Source organism: Mycetomoellerius zeteki, unplaced genomic scaffold, assembly GCF_001594055.1.
Source record: "Mycetomoellerius zeteki isolate Tzet28-1 unplaced genomic scaffold, Tzet1.0 scaffold174, whole genome shotgun sequence".
In the NCBI taxonomy this organism is placed as follows: domain Eukaryota; kingdom Metazoa; phylum Arthropoda; class Insecta; order Hymenoptera; family Formicidae; genus Mycetomoellerius; species Mycetomoellerius zeteki.
This window is the reverse complement of record NW_017256696.1, coordinates 3186354-3201661: the sequence shown is the minus strand read 5'-3', so window position 1 is coordinate 3201661 and position 15308 is coordinate 3186354. Positions and strand designations below refer to the sequence as shown.

General features: G+C 29.5%; 1 protein-coding gene across 1 annotated transcript; it reads right to left on the bottom strand.

Moving 5' to 3' along the window:
* Nucleotides 1-786: 786 nt before the first annotated feature.
* On the bottom strand, nt 787-10813 carry LOC108721587 (sodium-coupled monocarboxylate transporter 1). The gene is made up of 9 exons (XM_018446207.1): nt 10435-10813; nt 6010-6345; nt 4978-5203; nt 4525-4592; nt 4143-4438; nt 3066-3284; nt 2752-2935; nt 1898-2185; nt 787-1444 (listed from the first exon to the last, which is right to left on the bottom strand). The coding sequence occupies exons 2-9, from the start codon at nt 6340-6342 to the stop codon at nt 1193-1195; spliced, it is 1866 nt and encodes a 621-aa protein (XP_018301709.1). The 5' UTR covers nt 6343-6345; nt 10435-10813; the 3' UTR covers nt 787-1192.
* Nucleotides 10814-15308: the final 4495 nt, after the last annotated feature.

Genomic DNA, 15308 nt, shown 5'->3' with positions numbered 1-15308 from the left:
AGAAATTCTTAAAGCGAAACGATACACAAAGTGTAGAATGTAATTCCGAAAGTAAAATCGGTTGTATTATATATCAAATAAAAAGAAATAAGACTTAAATAATCTTTTTTGATTTATTTAATATTTAATATTTAAATGAATTATGATTGTTCAATGACGTGTTTCTTATAACGTATAATATATAAATACGCTGAATATACATATAATCTAAATTTCTTGCTATCGCATTTATATAGAAAATTAGCTAGGCAAGTCAAATCAAATTAGTCAGAAGACTATTATAAAAAGACATTATAAAAAGACGCGCAAAAAATAATACAGGTGCGTGCAACGTTTTATTCGGCATATTATACAATAATATTTTTAATAATAAAAGATTCTCCCTCGCCTGCGCCGTCATGGTAATATTTTCGGGAAAAAATTCCAAATCGCCGCAATAACTGTTATTTTATTAGTTACTCACTCTCGGATCATTTTGCGCAGGAAGAAAAACGTCCATCAAGTTTTAACAAAAAATAAGACTCTCTGTATATATAATTCTGTCAAACTACCTTTGTATTTATTATAATTAACTAAATTAATCTCGTGGTACTATATGGTATTGCAAAACCCTGGATGTATTCTAATCAACAAGCTCACGAATAGGAACGCAGAGTGTATGTGTGTGTGCGTGTGTGTGCTTGAACAATATATCCGGTAAACATCAAATAATACAATATTACATCAATATTACGACTTCCCATTTAACAATATAAATTGTAATATAACACATGTTGTACGATAATTATATTATTGAGTAGAAAATTATAATATTGTATAATGTTACTGTTATTTGATATTTACTGGATATAGCTATCTGATTGCCCTTTGCAACTAATGCTGGCAAGAAAAAATTGTAGAATTATGAACAATTCTTTCCAAGTCCAGAACGAGTAGAGAGACGTCTAAAGGACTACAATTTTCTCTAAATGTTTCTGCAATATTTGTCGATGCAGTCTGAGAACGAATTTAACGCCCTTCCGAAGTAACGAACTCTCGAGAGATAAATATCCTGTTGGACAACTCGTCCTTTCGACCATTTGATATATCATTCGATGAATCGCTCGCTGAACTACTTTCTCGCGGGCTCGGTATCTATTTATCGGGTTCTCCCGGTTCGTGTGATCTTCATTGATGATCTCTCGCGAGAAGGTCATTTCGGGCTCTTGCAAACTTCCGTTTGCCGAGGCTTTTCGTCTTCCATTTCGAGACCGAAGTTCGCGATACCTTGGACATTCGTGGAGGCGCTAGGTTTCGTCTGTATGCGGAACATGGCCGCGATTGGCGGGCTCAGGAAGTCCTGATCGACGTCGGCGGGATTTTGTGCGCCCGTCGCAAAACTCACCGCCAGGCCCACCAACATGGTCAACATGCAACCGATTGCGCTGTACCATAGATAACTGGTCTGCAAATCATATTATGCGCAAGACTTATCTCATTTGTCTCGATGTAATTTTATAATTACAATTTTATAATACGATCTCAAATAAATCTCTTCTTTCTTATGAAGAAACACTAAAGCGACATCGGTAAATTATACGAAAAATACAATAAAACTGAATACATGGCAAGAAGAATCAAAGTTTGAAATAAACAAATCTGTTTACGAAATATACTTAATTGTGCAAAGTTTAATAAATTAAAATATAAAATTAAATAAGTTAAAAATGTTGATTTCAAACGTTTTATAGAGTTGACTCTAATAAGCATTTAAATTGCAGAAACGTTGCAATTTTAATTTATTCGTATAATGACTTGAAATTCTAAGAAATAATTATATATATATATATATGTGTACATAATTACGTGCAATACAACGCATAATTGCAAATCATGCCTTTGAGAAGACAAATCTCACCTTGTATATAGACGAAACTTCAGCATCGAAGTTGTGCTCGAATTGATTGAGCACAATTGTGGTCTCATTTATGCAAGGACAACCTGCAATCGATATAGGCTTTCCATCCAATTGAATCTGTCCATTTACAGCCGCAATTTGAGCACCTAATCCAATCCATAGGACGACTATCAAACTCGTGATGGCACCTACTATCGCCCCTTTAGCATTAGCCCATGGTACAAACATGCCCAAGGAGAATAATCCTAGAGTCACTCCGCCAACCATACCGTTGAACGATAGCGCAACCTAAGAATTACAATGACTTTGTCAATAATGCTTTCGAGTTCGCAATGTAATTTACAGCGCGATAAGAAAGAGATGAGATTCCTGAACTTATAAAAAAATAAATCATACGCATGAGATAATGATATATGGAAAGAGAGAATTACGTTTAATAAATTTTTATTATATAATATTTCTTTAAATTTTTCTTAGAATATATTTTCAGAATTTCGATGTAAATTTCAGAATTCTTTATAATTTCTATAATGATTTTAATAATAATTATTTTATAACTTTTTGAAAAATTTCTCAAATTTTTTTGAATTGGAACACTTTTCAAAAAACTGAAGTCTCCATCTTTCGTAAAATTCTTTATGTAGATGAATTAATTATGCAAATTCAAAGATTTTTCGTCATATAATTTTCGAAGAAAACTTATAAAATTAAAAAGAAGCTTTAAGGTATTTCAAAAATCTTTCTAAATTTAAAGTATAAAAAATAATTGTAACGAGAATATAAAACTTTCTCTTCTTTTTTATGAGGAATATTTCTCAAATGTACGAAAAACGCAAACAAAATACGTAAATTACCTGCAAAACGCTACCGAGACGCTCGACGATGAAGACCAGCGCAAAACTGAGAGCTCCGAAAAATATGCTGATCCATCTGGCGTAAATGGCACCTTTACTTGCCGGCAAGTCCATTTGAAAGAGTCCGCGAAGAATATCTTCGCAAGTTATCGCCGCTAATGAGTTTAAGGCACTCGCCACAGTTCTGAAAATATAGTTCAAGATATTTTCAAATGTAATTCAATAAATTCTCGAGCTTCAGTTCAAAATAAATTTATTTCCCATTAGATACATTAATTGTATATTAATTGTTTTGCTCGAAATGTTCTACGAACCCGAGAGACGCGGCGAAGATACCAGCTACGAAGAATCCAGGCATTCCACGAAGTCCTCCCAAGAAATTCATCACATAGAGCGGAAGTATTTGATCCTGGCCGCTTATATAACCGGCTGTTAAAGGATCGCAGTCTTTGTAAGCGCTGTACAGCACCATTCCAGTCAGAAAATTCACACTATAAATTACGATCATGCCAAACGCAGACACCCACAGTGCTCTGTAAGAAATGACATTTAATTAATAAACTAAAATTTAGTGAAGAGACAAATTGTGTAAAATTGCTTGCTCGATATTGAATTCACTCTCGTCACAAATATTTTGTCAAACGCAGTTGATATATTATGTCATCATAAAGACAATTAGATAAGGTCAAGGTCAGACATTAACAAGGTTAACATATTTAATAAAAATTAATTAAATTATTATATAATTTGATTATTACATATTGAGAGTCATATTGAATTTTCTAAAAAACAAATTATGTAAATTTCTGAACTTGATAGAACTTCCTTAAATAGAATCGATACATATTACTAATGACAATTAAGTAAGGTCGAAAGATCAAATGTTAAGATCAGATGTTAAGCACTTACGAGAATTTACGTCTTCAAAAGAATTCCTGTAATAGATCATAGACATTGCTTAAATGAAATGACGTCACTTCGCATGCAAGTCAATATTCTTAATTTGCAAATTCAATCGTGATTAACAACTCATCAATATTGAACTATTTAAATGTGGAAAATTTTGATAATTGTTGGGTCGCTAGCTTTCAATTTGTTTGTCATTTTTTATAAGTATATTTTTCTAATATACCATTTCTTTATTCACCTTCATCCTTTTTCTTTTACAAAAACTTAAAACAATGACCATACAAATTGATTCCGTATCGATCAACACTTTAGAAACTATATTCACAATTTGATTGTATTATAAATTGTCTAAAAGAGGTGTCAATATTATTATTATTATATTATATTATTATATGATTGTACATAGAATGTTGATCGCTTACGGACCGCTTTGTTAAAACGTCTTTATAGATTTTTCGTGTTATTGTTTGGAAAACACTTACATCCTTACTTGCGAGATGCTCTCGACACTGAGATATTTTTGGATGGACGCTTGGTTGCTGCAGAACATGGTGGCCCAATAGAAAGTACCACCGATCACAACACTCCAAAAGCTATGCCGTACTGTAGGACTAGGATCCATATTAAAAAATTCCATCCGGCCGGATTTTGCGTTCTCTTCCCAAACGCTCGTAATTCCGCTCTCCCTGGATAATCCGTAACCCAAGATGAGGAATAACGAGCCGAGTAAAACGGCGGCTTGGAAGGTATCGGTCATTATCACGGCTTTCATACCACCCTATCGATGATATGATACATAATAGCAAATATATATATGTATGTGTGTATGTATATAATAGCAATATGTGTAAAAAAAATACAAACCTGTGAGGCGTAGAAAATGCAGACCATGTAGACTAGAGTGACGGCTATGTAAGTATTTAGGCCCGTAACTGCAAATTAAAAAATATTCATTGTGTTTACACTCTGTATAATGATGAAATATTTAATTGTGTACTACAAATTTTACGCTAATAATGTAAGATTTGAACATATATATTTAAGATTTTATCTTTATATAATATAGATATATTACTTATATAAAACAAGATTTTATCCTTATAATTTTATCTTCTCATATAATATAATAGGATGATATAAATTACGTTAATTATTAGCTCTTTACTTCAACACTGAGAGGAAATTTTTTAGTACTTGTAACTATAATTATACGTTATTATAATTATGATTTTGATAGTATTGGTCACGGATGATTACCATGACAGTCAACATGTTAAAGGAATACAAACTATTATGTAATCATCAGTCATTACGTACCGTGACTTAATGCTAATGCAGGTGCATACACAGCTACTGACGTGTATAACACCATTTGCAGCATATACAACGCGCTCGAGAGTAATCGGCAGTTTCGGTCGAAGCGCAATTGTAGATATTCGTAACTCGATGTCAGCCTTAATTTTATGAACACCGGCAGGTACAAACGAGAGGTGATCGGTACCACGAGTATGAAAGAAAGGCACGTCATCCAGAATTGAGTACCCTGCAATGAAAACAATAAGTGACTGTAGTTACAAATCAATAGTCACTGAGCGTCTAGGACGCGGTTTTGTGTGTGTGTGTGTGTGTGAACAAATAAAATTTTATATTAAAAATAATTATACATATGATTTCAAATTGGGAATTCTAAGAATTCAATAACAGTTTTTGAAGTGATTTAAGAAAAAGGCATTATTAATGCTTAAGAAATTTTTTATTTCTGGATTTTTCAATCATCGCAATTTTTCTGTAAAAAATTCAAATTTTAACATCCAAAGCGATATCATTATATACGATATTCACTCAATCAGGTGATTGACTTGCGCTTGTCAATTGTAGTGGAGCACAATGCGAGATTGCAGATCAATAGTATTTTTTAAGTTTTTTTTTAATCAATAGTATTTTTTAAGTATTATGTTTAAATTTGTACCGCTAATGATGTTCAAAGTAGGGTCGAAATATTCAGTTTGATTGTCAATGTCATCGTGATAATGATATATTAAAGTATGATCATTATATGTTTAATTACCTAATTAATTACCTAATTGATTCTTTATTGCTTTTTGTCAATTATTTTTGTATTTGATATCTTGCAAAGATAATAAGAGTCCTTAAGTAAAATATTTTTTTATGTTCTTTGATAGTTAGTATCTTTTACTTCATAAGGTTTTTTGAAAAAAACTTAAACAATTTAGAAAAGTTTAAAGTATTTAAAAGAAATCTTTATAAATTTAAAACATAACATTTTTTTTAAGTATAAATTTTTTTCACCAGGGTTATAACACACTTTAAGAATTTGTGTCGTCGAACCTGTCCGTACATCTCCGCGGGATTTCCTAAGAGTTCGATGGCCGTGATGAAGCTGGCGGCCAGCGACATCGCAGTGGGGACTGTGCCCATGCTGGAGCCACCCAGCAGAAAATCTTGGCTAGTCTCTTGCTTTTTGGAGAAGAAACCGTAAAAAGTACCGATCAGACAAGAGACCAGCAGCATCATGGCGAGGACCGTGTAATCCGCCCATGAGAAATAGTGGAGCAGGGTGGGATGATCCGCGTGACACTTCTCCTCGGCACTTTTTACGCGCCGTTGCTCTGCAGACGACGCAGATAGGAAGAGGAACAGGACGAGAAGATGCGGTCGCATTTTCTGAAAGTATAATATTCATGCTAATGGTTTTTCGTATTTTATGTATCGTAATTTTATGCATGTTTAACTGTTATTTTATATATAATGCAAATTCTTGGCCAAAATAATATTTTTAGCAATAAAATTATTTACAGATTTTAAGATATTATAGTAGGACAACCAAAATTATGCTGTAAAAATCCATTTTTAAACGCTTAAAATATGCTCTGTGAAATTGAAAAAATGCTCTAAAGGAAGGAATATATGCATTTAAAAATTACTTTTTATCGCACAAATTTTCGAATTATTAATTAAGTTTTTTACTTATAATAACAAAGTAAAATGAATTTGATAAAATTTATTAACATTTTTTAAAATTTAATTAGTCTTACGGGGCATTAAAATTAAACAAATACATATTATTTATTATATTATTACATATTATTTATTATAGTGACGAGAGAGAGAGAGAGAGAGAGAGTCTTTGATGTTATGTATTGCATGACACAGAAATACAGAAGATTGAACGTAAAAGCGCAAAATCTTTTTCTCCTTGTGATTTCTCTGACATCACTGCGCACCAATGCATCGCGACATGTAGGAATCATTTATCTAATCAATTCCTTTTTCAAAAATATAAAATACCATATGTTGTAGCATATTTCTAATTAAGAAAAACTTATCTTAAAAATCCTATTTATTATTGTATCAGAAAAAACTAATCATAAACTTAAATTAGAAAATATGCAAAAATATGCAATAAAAATATACAAAAAAAGATAAAATATGTAAATTGTGCACATGTGGGCAAATATGCAAAAATATGCGTAACATATAGGGCTCAAAATGCATAATTTCTTATGAAACAAAATTGTATTTAGTTTATTTCTTTATTAGTCAAATAAAAAAAAACATGCCCTATCCATATTTTGGTTGCTCTACTTATTAGCATCTTTATTTATTAAGATGTCTATGAGCATAAATATTATTAAAAATTGCTTGTCAATTTAATTGTGATATTATATTACTCCGACTTCGATTTAGGGCTGTGTTTCAAGACCAACAAATTTATCAGCACACAGGTAGCGTAAATTAGAAATTATGAATATTTACAAGAAGTATTAGGTACCGTCTCGATCGAATATGGTATTTTTCATTTACGATTGTAAATAAATAATATTTTTCATTTACAGATTGTAAATATCTTAAAATAATCGACATGTTATTCAGGAGTTTGTAAATGATCAATTTATTCATAGTGTACAATATGTACATTCTCTAGCGACTATCAATTTTAATTACATCATTATTTATTTGTTGATCTTGCTGTGTGAATTAATTATCAATCAATTATGATTTATTTTATAATTTGTATAAGATGTTTTACAATTTTACCACATGACTGCGTACCAATAAATTTTACGCACGTCAAGTAGAATTCTGAACATGTAAATATTCAAAATATTGATTAATTTGTTAAAAAAATCTAGTATCAGAAATTATGTAAGAATATTCGTGCTAAACGATGCAGAAAGTTCCGGAAAGTTGTTTTAACAACACTCATAAAAATTGATGTACGAGTCTGTTTCAATTAATTCTTTCGTTTGACATCGTTCACCTTAAATTTAAATCTTATCGATCACGTCAAAGATATATCGTGCTGACTCAAACGTCATCGGTATAAAATTGATCGAAATATCAATTAATTCAAATCAATGTGTCAACGTAATGTTAGTCAATGACATAGAAAATTTATGAAATGCTTAAAGGGAACGTTGAATTCAGTTTATGTTTATACTATTCATAATTTTGCAAATTTAGCAAAAAATTACGCTATTTATCCATATTTGTCACAATTCCAGAATAGAATAATTACTTAAAAAATCATAATTTATTAAATATATATATATATTATATATTTATTATAAATTACTAATTAAGAAAATATATAAAATTTAAGCTCGATATTCAGGATAATAAATTAAATAGATACAAAGATCAAATTAAAAATTATAATTTTCAGATCTAAGCAAAAGTAAATGCGAAGCAGTCTTATTAAGTAAATATTTATAACACATTGATTTACATACAAACCTGAATAATTAGAATAGAAAATCATACATCTTTATAAAAAAAATCTATGATTTGTTGATGTTCTATCGACGATTAATTTATTGCGTAACATAAAATTAAAGAAAAAATGCGATATAATGATCGATGTGATTAGTATGATATTCGTGCATAATGAGCACTGTAGACAATAATTACAAGTAACTATCAACATTTGTTAATTATTGATCAAGACATATATTTGAACCGGTTAGAATTGTAACTTACTGGTTAAAACCGGTTACTTCAATATCGAAATGTAACCTGCTAGGTCACAAACAGAGAGAACCGTTTATTATAATTTTTTAAATTTATTTAAATATAATAAAATTTATAATCAAATTTTCTTAATCACTTAAAAAGTAATCAATATGATCATAATACTTTGTGTATGTTGTAATAATTATAATATATATAATTCATATTATTTTAATTTGTGTATAAATTTTATACATTAATTATAAAAAAAAGTTGCAATTGTAACTTAAAAACTTTGTTAAAAATGAATGAAATTTAAATTAAAAAAAAAGAATTTTAAAATCTAAAATCTTTTCTTTCGAAAGGTTAATATGTTTTTTGAGTTTCTGTGTGTTTGATAATTTTTACATAAAAAACAAAAAATTATAAACTGGACAAAATGACAAATTTTCTTCTCACTTTGTTGATCTATAACGTGTTAAAAAAAACTTGCGAAAAACTTGTCGATTTTCTAACATGAAAGCCCAAAGTTTTCCCTTTTTTCCCTACAAAATTGTTTTTGAAGAATGTTAAAAATTTAATCCAACAGCATTTTTCGTGCATGAAACGATAAAATATTGAAACTCATTTAGCATTATTTTATGCTGAAAATGCGCTAAGCGCATCAAGAGCAATTATATAAATAATATATAACAAATAGGGTGTACATAAAGCATGTTTTAAAAAAATATTTTTTAAAGCGCAGAAATTTATTATGAAAATATGTAATTTGAAAACATACAAACACGCAAGCTGATTTGGCACATAATACTCATATAGAAATTATAAAAAAACAAAAATGAAATAGAATTTCCCTAAAGTTGCACTCTCCATCGTATCATACTAACTCAATTGCATCGAGAATGTTAAAAGAGAAAGCGAGCAATCATGAATTTGAAAGTTTACGTAGAATTCTTTTTGGCATATTTTAACTAAATCCTGGTGAAAAAGTTTCTTATAATATCTTAAAATATATTAATATATCTTAATATATTATAATATAACATTTTTAAGAATTTTTTATATTTTAAATTTATGCAGATTTCTAAAAAAATCCTTTAAAGTTTCTTCTTCATATTTTATAAATTTCCTTCGGAAATTAAAGTATAAGAAATTTTAGAAATCTCAGAGAATATTTTAGAATTCACATATATGGACAAAGAATTTTAGAAAAGATATATTTTCGCAGATAACATTTTGCTAGTATTTTTCTGACAATTGTTAAATTGCCAACAAGGTGAGTTCTCATTTGATACACTATTGCAAAAAAAAGCACATAAACTGAGTACAACTTCAACAGTTGCTATAAAAAATGTATTATTATGGCAATATTTCAGCAAAATTGTGACAACTGTTCTTCATTATTGTATAGAAGTGTAAATACAATTTCTAGCAATATGCCAAAAAATTTAACTCAACAAATATTTTTGTTATCATAATGGCAATACGACGGTAACAATTGCTAGCAGATGGATTTCACTAGTTTGCTTTTGCACGAAATGTTACTTGAAAATTGGTTATGCTAAAGTGTCCCAATCTAAGAAATTTTTAAGAAGTTATAAACTTATACAGAAATTTTGAAAAATTTGCATTTGTAAAATATCTAAGTAATTTTCTAAAAAAATGTAAAATTACATATATAGGAATTCTAAAAAATTCTAAAATTTATATATATGCAAAAATTAAGAAAAATTGTGTAAAATACTTTAAGAAAAATTTTCGCCAGAAAAGGTACTCGCAGAAAAAATGATTTGTAGGTGTTACCTCTCGATTGTTTCTTTCAAGACGTGGAACGGATCACCTAAGAGGATCTATGCGCAAGAAAATTCTAACGTCTGATCGCGCTTAGTCCCGCGACTCCCGCGTACTAGTTTCCGATAGGAACGTGCGAAATTGCAGTTGAATGATTTTGCTCGTTTTCCTAACGTAACGCATATATGATCGGCTGATGAGCTCTCCACGAAACTTCGCTCTTATGCAAGTCTGCTTGTCCCGCCTGAGAGAACTTGTAGCTTCAGATGAAAAAAACGCGATATTTTCGAACCGCTTTCAAGCTTACGACTTCCGTTTTCTTCGCGTCTACCTCTTTCGCGATTTCCGTAATATGAAGGAACGCAAGAATTACAACGGATTAAACGGAGAACGGAATCGAGACTGATCGTTTTAATTGTCACTTGTGTGCCTTTATACGAACGGTCCCATCATCATCCCCCTACTACTAGAACGGGTTTCAACGTGAAACTCGCCAAAACGGTAACAATCGTTTAGTCGTCATCGTATTGATAACAAATCGATAAATCACTTAATTGAACATACGTTGTTCAGAGAATTTATTCGCGGTTTTACAATTCTGCATATTCACACAAATTGCGCATATTTTTCACTTCCTCGATTGCATTCTGTCAATTTAGATATAATAATTTCAAGGATAAATTTTCTTTTTGTAGATAATAACCCAGGTAGCATATATGATTCATATACATGTTGTATATTCTTTCCTGAATGTATTTTACATCCGTTTAGAAAATGTATATAAGGTATTCTAATTTAGATGTTCACCTCAAGTATTTCTTAAAAATACATTTTGAAGAGAAATATTTCATAGAAAAGTTATATGGCTTGAGGAGGCGAAAAAAATTTTTGAAAAAATAAATTTTTCACGGATTTTTTATATGAAGGTTATATATATATTTTTTAAAAAATAATGGAATTATATATATTTTTTTACAGAATGTAATCTTTCTAATTATTCTGCAAATAAGAGTATTATGGTGGAGATATAGAAAAATCAATAATTTACAAGTAATTTTAACCGTATCTTAATATTATTATGCATAGAATAATAAAATGAATTAATTGATATATAATGTGAAAAATCATTATAACTACTTTTAAAAAAATATGTAGTTACATATTACAAAATTTTTTAAATGAAAACAACTATGTGTTTTTTTACACCAACTGATTCATTTCATTATTCTTTGCATAAAAGTATTAAGATACGATTACCAAAAAATTAATAGTTTACAAGATATTTTATATTTCACCTGCTGGAAAGTATGAAATAATTCGAAAACTTTGATTTTTCGATATTTCTGTCTTAATACTTTTATATATGCAGAAAAATTAAAGATCATATTATATAAAAAAACATAATAATTCCATTTTTTAAAAATGGCGATAATTTTTATTTATTATTCTCAAAAAATTAAATTTTTTCGAAAATTAGTTTATTGTTATTCGCGCGCCTCCTCAAGCTATATAACTTTTACGCAAATCTTTCTTCTTTAAACGCTTTGTTCGAGAGAGATATAAGATCATCATGTAAAATAGGATCTTGTATAAAATTAACACATTTGCTATTTCAAAATACATCTTAAAAATGCAATATTGAGAAATTTAGTTTCCACGTTTTTTCTCATTAAAACTTAAAACTTAATTTCTACGAACAAATAAAAGCAACATCTACGTTTTATACGTATTAATAGAAATGAAACTGTACTATGAATCGCATTTTTATATTGCAAAAGAAAGATTACATCAGATTTATAAATGAGATACATATAAAGCATAATTAATTATTAAACTGACTCAACGAAAACGGTGATATTGTTGCTAATTATTTCCTTCAATGTAAATATATTCCAAGGTTAATATAATTAGCGGAGATTTATCAGAGATCATTTGAAAGCATACAAAATTATAGTGTAGCGTAACAAATACATCTCCAATGACGGATGTCTATTAAAATAATATGTCCTCAACGTAGGACGATGCTCTGTTCACTGAATATCTGATTTTATAAGTTCATTCCACCATCAGTGATTTGTGTGTTTGACGAGAACAATACAGAAAACATAAAAGAAGAGGAACATTCTCATTACGGTGTTGTATGTATTATTTTCTAGCGTATTCAAAGTCTAATATAAATTACACCAGACATAATTAATAATTTATGAACAGAAAGATATCGAAGAAATAATGAGAGAGAGAGAGAGAGAAAATATGTTTTTTAAATCTAATTTCTTTCGTTTCTTTAAATTATTCTTTAAATTATTAAATTATAATTATATATATTAATATATTTTACTATTATTTTACTATTAATTTTATTATTCTTATTAATTTTGTATTTTTATCTTTTTTGCTGCATCAATATAGAAGGAGTTAATTTCTTCACTCTTAAAACGTTTGAAAGCAGCTTTTGACTCAAGAGGACTTGAGAGAGGACTCAAATAATATATTTATTCTTTTATATATTTTTTAAGTTTTGTGTTCTTTTCTTTTTGATAGACATTTGATAATCGATAAAGAAATTCTGTATCGATTATACTACGTGAGTAATTGAATGTTCATAATTATCATAATAAATGAGCAACTTAAATCTTAGTTAATTTCATTTAGCTTTGTGTGTGTGTCGCGCGCTAGTCAAATTGTATTTATTCAATGACGTTTTTCTCGGAGTATTTCACATAAGTGGCAAAAGAGAATTGAAGTTGTAGTATATTTCTAAATCTATTTGAAAATCATTTTCTATTGTTTTCTTCTTTCTCGCTTTTCCAAAAATGTTAGATCACTTTCATACTTTTTATTGAAAATCATGAGTTTCTTTTCTGTTTAATTATGTGGGACATATGCATTTTTCAATAACGATATGCGTAATATTAGGGTCGACTGTCGAACAGCCGATCCGCAACGCGAGCTAGGACAAGAAGCCAATGTCGTACGTCCAACGTATAAGAAGTCACAGCACGCGCGAATCCAGCCAAGTCCACATTTAACCGGTTATGGTTTACAGGATGATAAACAAACTAGGTAGACGGGAATTTCTAACTGATGTAGGATTATACGTCGATGTGCGTCAATTGAAATTGAAATTGCATAAATCATGCATTTAATTAAAATCATAATCTAGAATTTATGACTGACAGATGACCCGAACGGAAACGACGTGTTCTCTGGCACATATACATACGTAAACAAAAAATATTTGTTGATTGTATACAACAAAAAAGGAAAAATATCCGAATGAATCAGATTTTCTATATCAAAAACACAAATGCAAATTATTTATGTTTTTTCCCCCGAGTGAATGATAATTGGATTACATCCAATTTTTATCGATTTGCCACAAAGATATTGATTTTGTATTTAAATCAAGAGTTCTGCCAACAATTTCCTGAATTGTTTCCTGACACCTGCGCTTCGAAAAGAGAACGTTCTGAAAAATTTCTCGGACACCCTGTGCATACAGTCGCGTTCAGATCTAACCAGATAATTCCGATTAAAATCGACGAAGGGCGGTAAAGAGCTTTTATCCAATGCATTTCTATCAGCGCATTAATCACGATTCCTCGGACTCATGAGTGACGCGAACTGCAAAATACGCCGCGGTGCTAATTGCGTATATATGTATACGTAAGTTACATTATGAATTATTGATTTATACGTGCGTTTAAAAAATTATATTGAAATAATATTACATTCTCAGTATTAATAAGAGGGGATGGAAATTCGGCTGGAAAAATTTGCAAATTAAAAAGCGAACTCTTAACGATCTCCTATTAAATATTTTTTTGTTTTTTTAATTATATCGAGTGTGAATTCATTTGAAAAATTTGTCTTACAAAGATTTATTGTTCTCAGGACAGTTCCGCTAATTTAAATACTCACCCCTTATCAAACTTTAATGGTAGAAAATTATGCAGACACTTCATAAAATTAATAAATTATTCATAAGACAACAAATCCTTAAGCGAAACTATCATGGCAAATCATGTTACATTGACCGGATCAATTATGCGTATGCTTTGATTCTACAATTAACAGATTATGGAGTACATACAAATGCCTATACATGACCACACTAAAAACAAACTATTATTCTCGTACATCACTCTATTCACTCTGTGACTATACACACAAAAGAGAGAAACTTTATTCCTATTAGAATCGAGGGAGAGAAGGCGCAGCACATACAGAGATTGTTGACATCGAAAGCCCAAGATAATATAAGCGTGTTGTCAAAAATAATACGACATAAGAACGCGGGAATGAAGAGAATTACAAAGATATATGTTAAAGGTATGTATATATTATCTCATTACTTTGTGAGATAACACAATATATATATATATATATATATAATTCTATGATATATAAATATATATAAAAAATAAAATTGAAACAATAAAAATCCTCCCCTCCTTTTCAGGTAATGACATGTTCATATGATTTTTTAATAATGGCAAGTAACATAAATATTGCATTAATGTTTCTAGTTACAGACGAAGTTATGGTAAATTTTATGTGATTACTAGGGCAACCAAAATTATGCTGTAAAAATCCCGCGCCTAAAATATGCTCTGTGAAATTGAAACAATGCTCTAAAGGAAGAAATATATCCCAAAATTATGCTGTAAATCTCTTTTTAAGCGCCTAAAATATGCTCTATGAAATTGAAAAAATGCTCTAAAGAAAGGAATATATGCATTTAAAAATTACTTTTTATCGCACAAATTTTCGAATTATTGATTAAGTTTTTTACTTATAATAACAGTAAAATGAATTTGATAAAATTTGTTTACATTTTTAAAAAATTTAATTAGTCTTACGGAGCATTAAAATTAAACAAATAC